Consider the following 20,032-nt stretch of genomic DNA (forward strand, 5'->3'; position numbering starts at 1 on the left):
TTGGTCCGCTTTTTATTATAACATAAATATTATATTATATTGCAAGAGTTAAAAATTAAAAATAAAATAGAATGAAAGACGGTTTCATCTATTTTTTAAAACATGTTCTTTGGGCAAATTTAATTTTTTTCATTATTAATATTAGACCAAAAATTTTTAAATTTAATTTTATGTTTATTTCTTAATATATGTATTTGTCTTCAAAATGTACCTTATATAAAATTTATTGTTTAAAAATAATAAAGGGGGGGGGGCTGAAAACCAATATACCTAGGGGTGCCATATACTTCAGGCCAGGCCTGCATATGTATACCAATTACAAACCGCAAAAATACATATGTATGTATGCTTGAAACAATAACCAAAATCGGACTAGCTGATTTTGCCTTTTTTGGATTTTATTTAGATAAATTGGCCAACTCTAACCTGAGACAGTCGGTTTGTATTTTAATAACCATAGTGAAAATCGAATAATATTTTCGATTCCTGTCGGGATTTGAACCCACGACTTCTTGACTAGTAAACAAGACTAGTAAAAAGGTAAGTTATGCAGTGGCTTGAATGGATACATGAGAACGTTCAGCCAATTTTTTTTTATTAGCGAAAATCGGCCGAAATTTATATATCTATTTATATGTGTATATATATTTTTTTAAAACATGCAAGATTGTGTGTGCGTTTAAAATTTGCATAGCTAATAATGTATAATATGTTTATGTACGTAAATGATGATAATACATATAATAGTAGACAACGACGACATCAATTCGTTTGGGGGACTTTTAAATTTGTCGGAACGTAGGTATGTAATAAATCGAAAATTTCAAAACAAAGTTGGCGACAAATCTAAATGTTTGCTAAACAAATCGGATTTGTTATGATAACATGCGTATTTAATATCTACAGAAGTGAGAGAGGTTGTAATTAATTTGTATCGAATTCAAAACATAGAGAACGCTCACCGATCTAAAAATGAGACTTTAAACAGATCACATTTTTACTATTCCTTGACTAATCGGCGTAGCTCTCCAATTTGATTCGGTTCAAGTTTTAGTTCGCTCGTTATGGAACACTTCAGCGATCCCCAATCGGAGATTCGCGGAATTGAGAGATCTTTTAGACAAATTGACATAAGTCAGATTTACAGGATTACGATATTTTAAAAAAAATCACAAGTATGTACATACTTTCTCGTGTGTGGATTGGAATTGTGGAATTTTTGAGCTTTTCGTCACTGATCAGTGTACTTTCGGATATATAACTTTGTTTCGCAAAAATTCTATTTTTTATATATGTCACAGTGAAATTATATTTCAAGTGAAAATATATTTTCACTGACGTTTCAATGAAATCATATATATCATATCATATCCATGCCAATGGTGGATATCCATAGCATATTAAAAAATAATTTCTCTAGTGCCATAATTGAGGAAGGGAGAAGTGTAATACGTTTGTATGGACAAGGCGCTGGTGTCCAACCCTCTTAAGGTTGGTATTATTTAAGGGTTAGAATAGGTTAGGTTCAGTAAGGATTGGACCTATTCATTTAATATTGGGTTGTTAGGGTTAAATTTATAGAGTTATACGTTGTTTTAAATTCATTGTTTGATATATTTTCACTGCTTGAATTTATTGAAAATATATTTTCACTTGAAATATGCTTTCACTGTAACATTTAACATATTTTCAATGTAACATATTTTCAGCCGTGTAAGGTTTCTAACAGGTTTCTTTTTATAAGAACATATCTTCTTTTTTCAAAATGTTTTTATTTAGGCGACTTTTAAATATTTTGTAATGACTAAATAAGCATTGAAAAATTATTTATAATAGTGTTATCGGAGCGTTCGAATTGCGTAGTTCTAGAATTATTTAAAATTAATGAACCCGCTATTTAAATATCTACTTTAGTCGAACCGATGTAGCGTGAGACTTACGAGAAAGGACGTAAAATAATTTCTTTATTTTTTTTAAATTATTTATTATTTAACTATTTAATATTATTACAATATAATTCAATGCAAGGTCTTTAATAACATTAGTGTAAGTTTTGATGTTAAAACATGACGTTGACAATTACTTTTATCGTCTAAAAAATATAAATTTCCATTAATATAAAATATATACGTATTACATAAACTGATTAATAATATCAACAACTTACGTATATTATGTTAAAATTTGATTAGTATAAATATTTCAAAATACGAAACATGAACTCAAAACTAACAAAAAATAAAAGTCAAATTCTACCGACCCCCTATATGCATGAACAATGTTATATTACTTGACCAAAATGCAACGCGGAACTGAAACGAAATGTAATTGGCCCTCGCGGGGCGAGTGGGGTGCGATTGCGATAGCATGTACATTTTACGTAAGTCTCATACTACATAGATCAGTTCGACTATTAGGATTATTTCTAGAATTTTCTCTATTCTACACTTCCCAGCTGGCAATTCTTGCCTACTGTATACAAACTCCATAAGCACAATTATAAGGAGAGGGTATGTTTGGAGGCTTATTGAATTATATCAGAGGGTACGGTATTAAGAGATACACTAGTCAAACAAAAGTTGGGAGCTACTGGAATATTTGATTGATTTTTAAAACTTGGTTTTGAGTGGTCGTTTGTTCTGAGCGCTCGTAAACTAAATTAAAACTAAGGGCACTTACGACACAAGTCAGTCACACGGACATTAAAATTCCAATGTTTAACTGTTTTCACTAAAATTTGGGTTATTTAACCGCATTTCAGATTTAACCGTCGACGGCTGGGAAGTTTGATTTACGCAGTTTGGTTAAACCTCTCCAATTTGACTGTCGGAATATGTCAATATTTTTTGCGAATTTGACAATAACAGCTTTTTCGATAGAAATATAAAAAAAAATTAAAGTAAGGTAAGTTTTTTTTTCAAAATACATATGTATACTTAACATTGGTTCAAATATCAAAGCTTTTATAATATACATATGTATTATCAAATAATTTATAATAAGGACATGGATATGGTACAGTTGAAGTGTATCTTCCAGTTGTTATATATTTTGACTAGTTACAATATATTCCAAATAACCTGGTACCAACTACCGTTATAGTTGAAGTGTATTTTCAGTTGTAATATAATTTGACTAGTTTGAATATATTGCATCTAACCCACTTAAGTTGATTCATGTTGCGAATTACGTTCCAACTGATCAAAATATATTACAACTGAAATTACAGTTCAACTATAATTCGGTACCAGGTAAGATGGAGAGATTAGGTTATCGTAAAACCGTCATTCAACTAGTAAATTGAGTTGGAAAGTCATATTTTTGTTTGGAACACATTCTTAGAGTTATCATAATACGATACTCATTACCTTTATTCGTAATACCTATCAAATATTAACGCATTATTGAATTCTAAAGCGCTCGTAAATACATCAGAGCTGTCAAAACTCCACTGTTATATTACAACTAGCGCACATTGTTGAAAGTGTATTTGCGCTTGTAGGGATATAATTTACTAGTTGAATTGTATTCGAATATGAATGACCTAAAACGTCAGTTGGAATATATTACAACTGAAAATACACTTCAGATATATTGTAAAATAAAAAAGAGGAATATCATATTTCAAATCTGTCGAAGGTGTGTGTATATGTAGATATAATATGAGCAAATATAACCTACACATATGCATGTAAAAATTCGTACACAAATGGATAATGAAATACAAGTAGATAAACAAAATATATACATATATAATAGTAAAATCAAAAGCAAAAATTGAAATAGAGCACAAGCATAAAAACAACGAACGAATATAAAAATTGACCGACATAAAAAAAAATTCATGCACAACGAGACTATTGACTCTATTGTATCGTAATCGATACACGTGCTAGTCGCTCGCCTGAATCATGCAAGCTACTATCACAGATACATACATACATACATATGTAGTTTCGCTTGACAGTAGCTTGTACTTGGTGAGCTTGCAATGCCGGAGATATTTTCCTGCAGACAAATCGGTATACAAGTCTGGCAATTCGTCTGCCGCCGCAGTTTCTCGGACACCAACTACTTGTCAACCAACAGATGAGATTCGAAACACGACTCAATCGATCGAATTTAACTAGTCTTTCAAGGACTCAAAATAATGGACCATACATTTAAGAGTGCAATGATCCTTGAAGCTAGAATTATGTATGAAATATATAGCAAATTGATGTTTATGAAAGCTAGGCCGAAGCGAAAAATTTTTCATTCCCACATTTGATTCAGTGGAGAATTTGCATCTCATCAAAGAAACGTTAAATTTTAAAAAATCATCATAAGCAATGTCCTGCGCCCTCGAACAATCGATTTGTATCGAAAAAAATTACACAAAATTGGTTATTTCTCTCCATATATCTTTCTTGTTTAGAAGAGTTTCGATTTTCTACTATTAAAAAATAAATAAACACTTAATAATCACTCATTGGAGTTAAATTGGATCGAATATGATTAGTTTTAACTGATTGACGAGAATTCAAAGTCGCCGTTGGACAAAATTCTCATACAAAGCGGCATTTGTATGGCGGACGCTGACTTTTCAGAAAAACGTAATTTTACTCATGATTCCATAATTATTTTGATTCCAAAAGTTGTTGAGAGCTTCATTGGATGTCTGTATTTATTTTAAATACAAAAAATATACGAATTTTATAAAATATAAGCAAGTCAAAATGTCTTATTTTTAGGTATTGAGCAATAACCGTACAATATCAATTTTATTTAAAAATGGTACAAAATCGAAACTTTTTTTATTTGAAAGATTCTATCGATGATTTTTAAATTTATTTTTATTTAACGTTCCTTTGACGCAAGTTTTCCACTAATGAGAAAATCAAAATTTTCACCTTATTCCGGTCTATTGAAATTTGCAACTCTATATGTAGATCGAAACGCTAAGAAGAAGAAAAGATGGACTATTTTCCCCTTACTTACGAATAACTTTACAAACCTAGTATATTTCTTACCCGGTATGTAGTTGACTTTTCGTAAGGAAGATATGTATACATACGTATTGTTGTATATAGCATGAATGTACATTGTCGATTTTTTTATAAGCACAAGTATAATCAGTTGTCATCCAGTGGGTTAGCAAGCATTTCCCTTGTTTATTTGTCAATCGTTCGGAAAAATTCGGGAGATTTATCTACCCTAACGAAGAGCCTACGAGAGACTTGTCTGCAGACAAATTTCTCCGTCAGTGTGCACAATCAATCGTCCATATAAACATGCAATGCATTTCGGCTTCTAAATGACAATTATATAGCAAATCCACCACCAAACGATGCAAACAATACACAGTAATAGCAAAACAACATCACAGCACACTTTTTTATAAAATATTCTTACCGTAGAACATTCTATTGCATCCTCGTGGTGTAATTGTTTAGTTGCCGCCCCCAGATAAGAAGTTGACAACTCGTTCAGCTCGGTCATAGCGCTTGTCAAACTGTGGGTACTCCACTTAGATTCGGCCGCTCTCTGTGACCACTAAATGTATATATCATATATATTTATATGTATGTGATTTACGCTACCAAAGTCTTAATGGAAATATGTATGTATGTTTGGTTTGTTTTGTTTTTTTTTTGTTTATGAAAATTAGTTATGTGATGATTTGGTGTAGGAGAAACCTCGATTAGATTGGAGGTTCGTTTTGAATCATTCGAATTTAATCTTAACTATGCTAATTGTAACAAAACCCGGAAAATTATGTGATGTTTCTTGATATTAAATTGCTTTAAACGCTTTTGATAAAAGTTTAAAATTCGAAATTCATCTAATTTGAATTACTGTAATATAGTCAATGGTCGAAGTGAGGCACGTGTAAGTTTATGTAAAAATTTATATTTTGCTTTGAAAAATTGGATTTTCTAATAAACAACCCGATTATTATAATTTCGGTTAATTAAGAGTTTGAAAGAAGTATATGTATGTATATTGAATCATTTTTTATTATATAAAATGTCTATACCCTTCAGGTATAAACACAGATCACCTAAACACAATCTGCTTTAGGTCATCGACTTTAGAGAGACTTTAATTAATATTATGTATTAGATGTTTTATGAGCATTTATAAGAATTGTAAATTGGTTTTGAGTTATTTTTCCTATTATGCTGTACATTAACATTAGAATAATATAATATTATGATTACTAACAAAATTAAATTAAAATTGTAAAATAGATCAGTAGCTATTATTAAAATAGATATAAGATGTATTGTTAACATAATTTAGTAATAATAAAGAGCATTTAAAAATCAAAAACCAATTTTTTAATTATATTTAACACTTTTCATCGACATAAAAATTCCACATTGCTACAAACAAATATATTTTCAAATGTGTTGAAAACTTAAATATATGATTTAATTCAATAGAAATAAAAAAAATATTTAGAAAAAAATATATTTTTCTTCATATAACCTTCATTTAAAAATTTTAAGCCGGTATATTTTTCAGAGACTGTCAAGCTATTAGATCAAAGTAGCCGAATAAATTATCTGACAAGGATTTATTATTTTTTGAGAGCTATATAGTACCTACAAATAATGAATTTACATAAATATACCTATTATATTAGCGATTAAAAATATATCTTGGCGGAATTTTGTGTAAATAAAACACTTATATACAATATATATTATATATGAATATAACACTAACATATATAACATGTTAGTATCATATTCACACTCAATGCTATTAAAGATCCGCAGTTTGAGAGCCTCTGGTGTATGTCAAATATACGATCCATTCTTACTTGATACTAATTTTGGAATAATTACATATAAAAAAAAATACATTTTTTTTTGTTTTGAAGGTAATTAAGATTTTAAAAAAAATTAACCTTTTACAAATAATAATTATGGAAGTGAATATGTAAATCACTTCGACTACTGACTATAATTAAAAAAATACTTCATATCTTATTAAATTAAAATAAGACATTCGATGCGTCTACTAATATGCATGGGTACATAATATTTTTTTTTTTTTTGTAATTTCTCTGATATGTATATATTGTTATTAAAAACGTTTAAAATTGATAGTTTAAAAATTAGGCGGATTTAAATTGAAACTCACAATCTATACCAAACAAATTTGCCTATTATTTTCGCAATTCTACATATATTTTAATCAAAAATTAAAAAAAAACTAACAATAAACGTGAATTTTACTATAATGATTAGACAACAATATCGTTAACCATCACAGTCCAATCTTCACCAGCTTTTTCATTAATAAAAACTATTAACTATCGACTTATATTTGGAAATATCAAAGCTTAATATCTAAACTTATCTATCTAATCATTAGATTAGTTTAGATTCTAATGTGAAAAATTAGGCCATTGCAACATTTGAAGTTTTAAAAATGATTTCAAATGTCGATTACTTCCACGAATCAAAACGTATTGCAATATAGCTGAAGACGAAGACCATGAAGCTTAGATATAATATTTGGAATATTGAATATAATTTGAAAATAAATATTTTAATCAAACTTTAATGACAATTGGCTCGTGACGTCAAATAATATCGTTACTATAAATACTTATTTCAAAATGTAACTTTTATCAGTCATCACACTAATTGCCTTGATCCGGACTTTTATTTATTCAGTATTTATTTTTTTCATATTTTTTATTACAAATCTTTCGCATTACAAATAGAAATGCAAGCCGATTTGAATTCACATTTCTAATCAAATACCTACTCTTTGAATCCAATCAATCCGAGGTTTTTCATCCAATTTTTTTTTAAATTAACTTGAAAGTACCGATTCAATCAACCACATTTTTTTAAAGGGGGGGGGGGTGCCATCGAGGCGGTCTATAAAATTAATGAAATGAAATAAATACAGTGTCAGTCAGATGTAAATAGCCCACAGTGACACGAAATGATCATTTCCATGTTTACATACTCAAAGTAGTATGCAATTGTACGTATGAAGCAAGCTCGGTTTACCGGAATATATGATTCAATTAAAAAATACAAAAAGAAATGCTTATCAAAATGATAATTCAATAAGTGCATGAGATATATACAAGAGTAAAATCTTGTTTACATATCTTTGAACCAGGGACGTCATTTCTGCTTTTCCCAGAGGAGCGCAACATTTTTAACCTGTAAGGAATGACTTTCTAGGGCGGAGAGGTTTATTAAATTTAAAAAATGATATGAATTTTAGATATTTCTTTTAATCGTTTTTTTATCACTAAAATTAATAGTAAAATAATTTTACAAAATCTATTAAGAGATTTGATTTGTTGGTTTTGTATTTTAATATTTTAATTCATAATAATACATTAAACAGCGTGGATAGTCCCGTTCAAATCCTAGGGGGGGGGGGGCGGCTGCCCATCCCAGCCCCCCCCCCAAATGACACCCCTGCTTTGAACCCACGTAAAAAATTATAAACATTACTAATCCAATGTACAGTTATATTCTCAAAATCATATTTAAGTATATATTAATATTTAAATAATTTAAGAGCAGTTATTATATTCAAAATAAATAAAAAAAAGTATTTACTATACTATTTTATTCACTTTTCTGGAAATTGAAATGTGCTGTTCATATATGTATATATATGTACATATATTATTTATAATTCTGCGAGTAGATATTTAAATTTAACATTCATGGGTTTATTTAATTTCGTTTAATAAAGTTTCAATCCTCAAAAATGATACAAAGTTTATCTAAGAAGATTTAAATGTGTAGATTCGATCCTCAGCCTCACCTTACAAATGTTGACGATTATTGTAAAACGAAATTCACTAGGAATATATATGTATGTATGTATTTATTTGAAACAAAATATTAATAAAGGTTATGACTAATATAAAATATTTCGATTTCGTTTTGTTATGTCCGTATATAAAGACTACAATAACAAATTTCTTAATATTTCGTCATAACACTTTTATATAATAAAAAAAACACCTATCAAATTTTTCATCAGAATTTCCATCAAAACGATAACTCTCCACCGCTTTTGAACATTTTAAAATCGAATCGAATCAATGATGATTTATCCGCACTCGAAAGGATGCAATCGTCGGTAAAATTTAAGTGCACGAGCACTCACTTGAGAAGAACAACATGTGTAATGTATGTACTCGTACAGTTTCAAACGCACGATTGTTATCTTTCAAATACATATAATTTAATATAATTGATACATATTCGCATCGGCGACATTCATTCGAACGTCGTCTGACCAAAAATGAGGCCAGAAATTTGATTTGTCGCATTATTTTAATGTTAAATGTGTATTTTAATGTATGAGTAGGCATGAGACTCGTGTTAAATGTAAAATGCCAATTACATTTCGTTTCAGTTTCGCGTTGCATTTCGGTCAAGAAATACAACATTTTTCGTGTGTATGTAGAATTTGACTTTGGTCGGTAGAATTTGAACGGGTCGGTAGAATTTGACTTTTATTTTTTGTTAGTTTTGAGTTCGTGTTTGAAATATTATATTAGTAAAATTTTAATATAAAATACGTAAGTTTTTAATGTTGTTAATTTATTTATGGAATAGGTATATATTATATATATTAATGGAAATTTATAATTTTAAGGCGATAAAAAGTAATTGTCAACGTCATGCTATGGACAGCAAAACTATTTTGCTTTAAACTACTTTCCTACTATGCTTTAAACAAAAATATTTAAATAAGATTATATTATGAATATTAACAAAATACATGATGATCACTAAATTAGTAGCTATTATTAACAATAATAATGTTAATTTTTATTATATTAGGAAAATAGGACATTCGGAAAAATAGTGCAATCCTTATTGTCCATATAAATAAATATATATTATACATACATATAATAAAAAAATATATTAAAATATAATTGTAAGCATTTATGTACTATCATCGGTGAAGCAGTTCCATTCTTTAAAAATCAAAATAAAAAAAATACTATTAAAAATATATAAAAAATAAAATATAAAAATAAAAATATATAAAAAATACTAAATAAAAAGTCTATTATTTCAAAAATCTCCTTATTATTATTATAATAAAAAAAATAGTCACCAGCCTTATTACGATTTATCGTTGACAGTGAATAAAATCAATTTTAATTTTTTTGTATTTTTTATAGCTATTTTACTGTTAAGTATTTTAGTCTATTTTGTCAGTGTTTAAATATGAAGGGTGAGTATTCATATTAAAATACTATATTTATAATCCAGTATATTTATAATCCAGTATATTTATAATCCAGTATATTTATAATCCAGTATATTTATAATCCAGGCCAGTATCCATCGCTCAGTATACAAGTGGTCAGTATTTAAACATAAATGGTCAGTATTAATGTAAGATGGTAGACAACTCCATCCAACAGGCATTGCTATTCGTTCTGGCGAATGTATGTACGTCAGATATTTATACTGCTGATTTGTTATTTATACCGACATTTAATATTATAATACTGACCATTTTGTTAATAAAATACTGGACGAAACCTGATTTATACTTACCGCTATTAATTAAAATACTGGTCACTTAATTTGTTGCCATTTTTTAAAAAACAAAAATCCAACAAGAGAATTAAGTTATATGCGGGGCTTTTTTAAATAAAAAAAAGATACCGGAACTCACTTATTATGAAACTTTTTACTACAGAAAACTATATTCAAATATCATTTAAATAAATTTTAAAGAACCTTTTCCAAAGCCGAACATTGCTATATTGATGAATTATTTAAATATGGATTATCATTATGTACGCGCGAACATTGTTTCGTCTAATTGCTTTTGAAACATTAAAAATATCATGAAAAAAGGTGCCGGAACGCTGTACCACCGCGTTACATGACAAAAAAGCCCCGGTTATATATAGAATAATATTTTTAATTTTACGCAATTTATATTTATATGTATTAATACAATATTGATAGCCTCTAGCTGTCATTAAGTAATCTAGTGGTGGCCACGGGGGCTTTTTTAGGCTTAATTTATATTTTGGGCGTGAACCAATCATGAATAAAGGACTAATACCAATTAAGAAATTGATATTGGTTTCGTATATTTTGAAACAAAATAACCGCAATGAATATTTATGGTTAAAGCCCGGACCCAGAGAGTGCCGCGTATTGTTCAAATGTTGTAAATGCATTGATAAAGGTTTGCCGAACCTTTTTTACAAAGGATTTACAACAATGGAACAATGAGCGGCACCTTGGCTATCCTACCTCTACTTATGTTATATTAGTACTTGCTATGCCCGTTCATTGAGACTCTCTTTATTTGAAATTACTGTTAACTAAATACGTCTTTCTCTAAGCAAGACATTATTTAGCTGCCAGCAGATATGTTCATTTAATTAAAAATAGTACTCTCAAAGGAACCGAATAGTTGAAAACTGGAATTAATGTTTATTACATATGAAAGTGCAAGCCTAAATACAAAAGTAGGAAAAAACCTCCCCGACAAATAGAATCTTATCCAAAATATTTAACACGAAAATATTCACATTGTTACTGATTTATTTAATTATAATACATTGTTTTTGTATTTTATTGTGATTTATTTTATTAAAATACATATTATATTCTATATTGAATACTCCTGTCTGTTAAACTGTCTGAAAAATGAACCACGCCCAAAAAAAAACTCGCCTGGCCACATCTGAAGTACATAATTCGAACAATGGTAATTCGATTTATAGTTACACGTTTTTTATATATTTATTTATAATTACAAAGAATAATAAATTAGAACGTTTTATCATTTTTACTGTCGTATGTCATAATTTAAAAATATTTTCATAAAATTTCAACGGTAAATGTCCGTGTGGTAAAATTTCCGAGAGAACCATTACATGAATTATATGTACTATCGAGATTGATATTCGAGTTAAATAAATAAATAAAAATAAAAAATACACGCGAAAGTACTGATGTAATACTTTGATGCAGAATACAAAATTTCAATTTTATTCATTTAATATAATATGAAGTCTGAAAATCTAATGGTTAAGTTACATAGAATACTTCGCCCTCTTAGTCTCATCTCCAGAATACATACATATATGATAAACATCTTAATAAATGAACTATACTTCAATAAATAATAGAACAGCTTGCTTTTCCAAAATACGAGGTATATAAAAAGTATCGATACGATTATACTTGACACAATTCATGGGGTTCATATGTCACTTTACATCACATATGTATGTAAATATGCACATATTACACAATATGTGCATCCGCAAACGTATGTACATACTTACAATTAACCTACATAATATATTGCTTACATGGAGATAAAATAATTCTCATCATATTTATTTGCACGACTCGTGATAATTATTGCTTTACAATGAAATTCCGATTGCTTTTAAGTCTACCTACACAAATCCAAGTGTACATACAAAGTGGGCTATAATTAATCATACAATTTGTTTCGTCGACAAATTTTGATTCACTCAATAAAAAAATATGATTAAAATTGCAAAATATATTCAAGGGTTGGACAATTTATTTGACGTTGTTATGAGTTGTGCAAATGTATTGAATATATAATTAATTTCCGTGTTAGTTTTTGCATGGACTTTTTTCAGTATCTACATATGTACATACATTACATAGTACTAATGTGAAAATTTACTTAAAAATTTTTAAAACTCCGATTTAACACTGTAAAATCTATTTTAGTCATAAGCTATATAATATTTTGACTTTTACAAATTTATTTTCTATTGGAAAATCAAAAATTTTCGGCCGGCAAAATCGGCACCACTCTAGTGTACGTATCGATAATTTTTAAGTTAAAAAAAAATCATTAATCAATCGATAAAGTCGTGTAAAATTTATATAAAAAATTAAAATACGGAATTATTTTCTTTGATATTTTCTATGCGAAATGTACCGAAAAAATGAGTACGCACATACATTTAAAACAAATCATAAATTTGCATAAATTCTCCAAAAGCTTATTATATGTAATATACCAGTGGTTTTACCCGGCTTCGCTCGGTATTTGTAATATAAACCGCTTAAACATGACTAATCTAATAGAAAATATTTAGTTTTTTTATAAAATTTAACGTTACGAATTCAACGAACCAAAACTTACATACATACAGTCTCTTTCGAAAGTATATATTAACTAGTGTTTTTACCCAGCTTCACTCGGTATTTGTAATATAAACCGCCTAAAAATAGCCAAACCAATAGTAAACATTTTATTAAATCTACTTGAATAGTTTTATTTTATTTAAATTTATTCGAATATTGATTTGTTTTTCTGCGAACCAACAATAGTTACAAAGTCTCTTTCCAATGTATATATTAGAAGAAGATATTTTTCTTCATATGAATGCTATCAATAAAAAATATATATGGCCCTTTTTTAAGTAATATTAAAAAAAAAAAAATTAACTTATATCTACATATAGTAAAATATAATAATTTCGAAAGAGACTTTGTAAGTGTGTTAGTATTGTTGGTTCGTAAATCCGTGCAAATAAATATCCAAATAAAGTTAAATAAAATAAAACCGCCATGTTTAAGCGGTTTATATTATAAATACCGAGCGAAAACACTAGTCTAATATATAATTTCAAAAGTATGTATGTAATGTCGGTTGTGAACATCGAAAACAAATCAAAATTTCGATGACGATGATTCGATATATATTTTTTATATATATATATCAAATAAATTTAATACAAAATCAAATGAATATTAACTATTAGATTCGCCATGTTTAAGCCGTTTATATTACAAACACTGAGCGAAGCCGGGTAAAACAACTAGTATCAATTTATGAAAATATACCAATAGAAGCTTTTTAGAATTAAATGACTTTTTAGCCGTCTCATTTTCCCCTCGATTTACGCCTATTAAAACTGTTCAAAACTATTTACACACATATAATAATACTGCCTGTTCAAAAATATTGCGCAAATTTAATAGAAATGTCTGGCTTTCGACTTGTTTTTTTTTCGTTCGTTTTAAATTGTAAAAAAAAAGTCATAAAAATACACAAAATTGCATCAGATCGATATAAAGCATCTGCAAAAGTTAAATGTTAATGGGGTATGTTAGCACGCATGTACTCGTGTACAAGTGAGGAAGCGACAGAATAGTTATAAAATATTACGGAAAATGTTATAAAATATGGCTGACGACGAATGGTACTCACCATTTCGATAGCTTATCAACTAATAAGTAATGATAATGTTATTAAAAATCACACGCGCGTCTTTGACAGAATGACAAAATGATTGGATGATCGTCACGTCGCGATGGTTTACGTTGGATTTTCGAGCGATCCAACCTCCGACTGTATCGTTACCGTATTGTCAAATTTCGACGGAGACACTTGCGAAACACAGTTCGAGAAACACCGATCGATCGACATGTGCGACCCGCCCGTCGTCCGCGACACTTCGAACATCAGTGCTTTGCTTACCAGGTTGCTAAAAGCGCCACAGATCAGCCAGGGGCGCTCAACTGCCAGTCTCCACGTTCCCCTGCCTTTTCAAACACAACTACTATTGTGTCTTGGGTTAGGTTTCACCTCCGGTGGTTTCTCATTAGTCATTAGCCAGCAGTATCGCTCGGTGTTTGCGTTTATGTCAAGCACCGACAGGTTGCCGGGTTCAATATTTGTGACTACAAATCGGGTAAAGACGGTCTGACCGAGGGTTGCCAGATGATAATTTGATAAAGGAGGGCAGATGGGTCTAAAAAGGAGGATTTTCTATAAAAAAGGAGGACATTCAGAAATTAAATTTATTTTAATAATATTTAGCAGAGCTGCCAATTTTGGAAAGAAGTTCTTGGTTTTTTAACAAATAATTATAAAAATCTTCACATGTCATGTTTTTGAAGTTGTATTGAGTAATAACACTGAGCAATAAAAAAAAAATACCAGAGCGGAGACTAGCCAATCTTTACTAAGTTTGACCCACTAAATTCGAATATGATATTGATTTTTGTTTTTTGTGGGTGATCGTTTACGAGATATGAGCGTTTATGGCTATTGCGGTCTTTAACTCAAAATTTAGGATTGTTACGCTCAAAGTGAGTATTGGAATCAATAGTCAGATATTTTTCCTATTAATCGTTATATTTCATTGCTTTAAAATACTTCTAATTAATTGTCTAGCGAATTTTAAAAGTCAAAAATATATTTTTTTTTTACGGATTTTTTTTTCCATGCTATTTTTCATTTATTTGGCAAATTTTTTATTTCACCACGTTTATAAGGATTGGTTTTCTATCTCAATATTTTTTTTTATCTAAACGTTCTAACTCAAGCGGTAATTGCAATTTAAATGCGACAGCGCGTAATATTTGGGTGCAAGCGAGATGACATGTAGTCCGACCGCTGTACTCTGTGAAAAACGTGATTTTTTGTTGCTCAGTGTAATTAAAGATTTAACTGACTGCACACTTAGTCTATTCCTCTCTTTGCTCCACTGAGTATTAATCAGTGAAAAAACTCTTTCCACATTTGCGTTATGTGCGCTTATATAAAAATAAAACTCGCAGATCTTGAGCAGTTCCGAGAAACATTCAATGCTTTTAACACTTTTGAAGTAGATTGTCCACTGCTCGTGCAACTTCAAATCATAGTATGCTTCATCTTCATCTTATTTTGATTTAAGAAATGAAATCAAGTTACAAAATTGATCGTGTAGCTTAACATCGGCAATCTCTACACCCTTTTTCGCCTCCCGCCAGTTCCGCCCGATGTTTAGCAAAAAGGAGGACTTACAGTAGGTAAGGGAGGACGGGAGGACAAAACATGGAAAAGGAGGACATGTCCTCCTTTTGGATACCATCTGGCAACTTTTGGTTGGAACTGGCAACTGCAAATTTATCTGATTTCAATGGTTGAAACGGTTCCTCCATCAAGTTGGCATAAGCCATCCTACCCTCTATTTTATTTACTGGATAATCAATGGTTGAGAACTTCGAAAACAAATCAAAATTTCCATGACAACATGGGGGCAGGGGGCGAAGGCCACCAGGGGTGCCGGGACGAAGGACGAATATATATATATATATATATATATATATATATATATATATATATATATATATATATTTTTTTTTTTTTTTTCGAATCAAATAAATTTAATAAAAAAACAAATAAATATTGAATATTATATTCGCCATGTTTAAGCTGTTTATATTACAAATACTGAGCGAAGCCGGGTAAAACAACTAGTAATAAAATAAAAATAAAACCAGAGCTCTGCGGTTGAATATACCTTCAAAAGGCGGAGTCAATGGTAGTCTCATCCACTTCTAGAATATGGGCGGACTAAAATGTGAGCACGCCTCTAAAAAACATACATATGTATGTACATGTACATATATGTACTGTCGTAGAAATATATTAATCTAATATCTGACATTTTACACTCGATTAAATTTGCGATGTGGTTCAGATATTGTATCGCATTCTTTTGATTGCACTCAATGGATATTGTCTCGTGTAAGATGAATATAGTATACATATATACATATATATGTACATATATAGAACGGCCGTAACCAGGATTTTTTAAGGGGGGCCGAAAATGAATGCACCCCCCCCCCAAATTATTAAAAAAAAATTTTGTTATAAGCCTATTTTTGTTCTCAGAACTGATCGGCACATTGAATATAAAAAATTATTCAAGGAATGTATTTGTGTATAGATAGATGTATACAACTAAAATAATCGAATTTTCGCCATTTTTATGAATTTTTCGGTATATTCTCACCATTGCATACGTATTTTTATTGTAAATAGGTTTTTGAGCTCTTTTTCATATTATGCTGTACATTAACATTAGAATAATATAATACTATGATTACTAACAAAATTAAATTAAAATTGTAAAATAGAAAATGACCAGTAGATCAGTAGCTATTAAAATAGATATAAGATGTATTGTGAGCATAATTTAGTAATAATAAAAAGCATAAAAATCAAAAAAATACATTTTTTTTAAATATTAATTACTAGTGTTTTTACCCGGCATCGCTCGGTATTTGTAATATGAACATTTTGTAAAGTAAACATTTTGTTAAATTTGTTTGAATAGTTTTATTTTATTTGAATTTATTTGAATATTCATTTGTTTTTTTATTAAATTGACTCTACGAACCAAACAAACAAACAAACATGCAATACATACAAAGTCTGTTTCGAAATTATATATTACATATGTCTCACAAAGAATTCCTTCTAGGAAAAAATAATTACACGTAGTAATATTTATTTCGATTGCGGATTGCCAACCGGTATACCAGTATACCGGTAAATCGTCAACATTTCGCTATCGGTAAATACCGGTAAATTTTAAATTTTACCGGTATTCACCGTAAACTATTTTATCGCAAATTACATACATAATACATGCATAATATTACATGAAGAATCGATGCAAATTGGGTATTGAGGATTAGGTTCACTGGAATTTGTTTATTTTCAGTATTAAATGAGGCAATTTTTAAATTGACAAATTCACTGGCTAATCGAATCGTAATAAATTCGATCAAACAACTTTCGAGTGGTTCAAACTCTGTAACATGTACATATTTATCAGGGGATAACCCGACAGTGCTTACCATAGTATATCATTAGTGACATATCGTACAAATGAAGTAATAAAAAAATCGAATTTATTCATTCTCGTTAAGATAAATTAAAAATTTTGAGCAAATTATAATAAATTAAGATATTTCGTTATTGAGCCATCTGTGGTAATTTTTTTGTAGTACAGGATATTGCCGTGAACTGCTTGGCCGACGCTTTCAGCATACTAAGGCTTTTCAAAGTGCTAAGGCAGCGTCTCCCAACCTGTGGTACGCGAAAAAAAATCAGTAATGGCGGACATGCAGGAATGAATGATTTACAATCATAAAAATATAAATATTTTTTATATCTAATATATAATTTCGAAAGAGACTTTGTAAGTTTGAATCTTTGTTTGGGAACTTCGAAAACAAAATAAAATTTCCATGACGACAATTCAATTGGTTGAATATTATATTTTTTTCGATTCAAATAAATTTAATAAAAAATCAAATGAATATTTACTATTAGATTCGCCTTGTTTAAGCTGTTTATATTACAAATACTAAGCGAAGCCGGGTAAAACAACTAGTAATTAATAAACATTATCTTAATTAGTCATCGTTGACGTCAATATGTACAGTCGATGATCGAAAATCTGGCATGGATTTTGGTTTTGCCCAGATCCGGCATGGATTTTGGAGTGCATTTTTAAATTTACCGCGTTCACGCTCCAATAAATAAATAACTTGAATTTGACACTTCGATAATAATCTTTAATGTTGCAGATAAAATTGAAAGTACATATGATTAGAAAATTAGATTTTTGGAATTTATGTATCGAAAATGATCAAACTGAAATATTTGAAACTTTACATAATATACTGAAAACTTAATAGGGCTGAAATCGTCTTTTACGCAGTGCTTCCCCAAACCTTAAGAAGCAAACAATTTGATTTCAAACCCCTTTGATAATGAACATTTTTGGACAGCTACCAAGGAAAAGGAGAACTTGATTGAACTTTCAAATTATAGCATTTAAAAACAGAATTCGAAATAAATAAGCTTATTAATTTTTGGCTAGGTATTAGTGAAGAATATGAACAGCTTTATGACATAGCGCTTAAATTTATGTAGCCGTTTACTAGCACTGAACTGGTTGAGAGAGCATTTCTCTTCATATATTTAAAATCAGCTCCAGACTTAAGAGTAAATTTCGCATCAGTTGAACCAAATTTAAAAAAAACTAAGTACAAGGATCTCATTAAATTTATTTTGTAAGGAGATTTAATGAAAAGAAAACATATTATATGTACTTTTTAATTTTGTGTTTTTATTAAAACCATTTATCAACAATAGAAGTATGACAAAATAGTAGATAAATATATAAAACTTTGAGAATATTATAATTGTGACTCCGCAAATAACTTTTTTCCACAAAATTTCTTACCAAAACAGATCTACATATACTACATATCCTGTCTTCAAATTCCTTTCCATGCAAATACTATATATAATAATTACACTCGCAAAAACAAATTTCATGAAATACAATCATTTTTATACGGTGGTACAATTTAGCGTTGTATGTACTACCAAGTGGTACGCGAGTCAAAAGTGGATGGGAAACGCTATGCTAAGGGATGGCCATATAGTATGTACCTTCAACGGATGTTCCCAAATTGAAAACTTGTATTTAAATGGAAAAAAAGTGAATCAAACGATAGCATATCAGTAAACTATAATAATGCGGAAAACGTCCACAGACAAATCCATGTTTGTGTAGCAGCTCATAAAATACAGATCATCAACGAAATTGGAAAATCATAGACGAATGTTTCGTGCAAAAAAAATCATATTTACATATGTAGATGCATTTTATTGAACCACAAACGAATGCGTTTATATTCCATTCGCAATATGTAGAATATATCAGGTAAAAGTCGAGTTAATTCAGGGCACGGCAATACGATTGGCAGCGCAAAGAGTAGCCAATCACAGGAATTAGCGGGTCGACCGAGCCTCCCTTCCGACCTAGCGGTCTCTGCCCTGTCGAGAATTTTGACTTTTACCTATATTTTTGTGGGTATGTATGTGGTAGCGTGTGGACAAGTATGGAGATTTCAAAAAAACTAATTTTAGAATACCAAGAGTGTACGTTATGCATAGGGATGTGGCGTGACGACCGATCGTGTCGGGGAGACGCGGGGGGTGTGGATCGTCTGACATGTACTCACGATATTGAGAACCTAACTTGGAACGGGTGACGTCAGCGTCAGATGCGCTGCGCAGGAGCGTACACACACATTTATTCATTCATAATTTCGACGCGGGCGAACAGGGAGCGTTTTAATACGCGCTTGCGCCTATAAATTACCTTATACTATATTTATCAGGTTCGGTGATTACTGGTCACAAAGCACTA

General features: G+C 29.8%; 1 protein-coding gene across 1 annotated transcript in view; it reads right to left on the bottom strand.

The window, feature by feature from the left end:
* Positions 1-14,485, bottom strand: part of LOC143922219 (uncharacterized) — a 101,963-nt gene extending 87,478 nt beyond the window's left edge. Inside the window, exons 1-2 of the mRNA XM_077445438.1 lie at positions 14,386-14,485; positions 5,395-5,535 (exon numbers count right to left, since the gene is read on the bottom strand). Of these exons, the coding sequence (XP_077301564.1) occupies positions 5,395-5,535; positions 14,386-14,451 (207 nt within the window). The 5' untranslated portion in view covers positions 14,452-14,485. The remainder of the gene's footprint in view (positions 1-5,394; positions 5,536-14,385) is intronic.
* Positions 14,486-20,032: the final 5,547 nt, after the last annotated feature.

Source organism: Arctopsyche grandis, chromosome 2, assembly GCF_051622035.1.
Source record: "Arctopsyche grandis isolate Sample6627 chromosome 2, ASM5162203v2, whole genome shotgun sequence".
In the NCBI taxonomy this organism is placed as follows: Eukaryota; Metazoa; Arthropoda; class Insecta; order Trichoptera; family Hydropsychidae; genus Arctopsyche; species Arctopsyche grandis.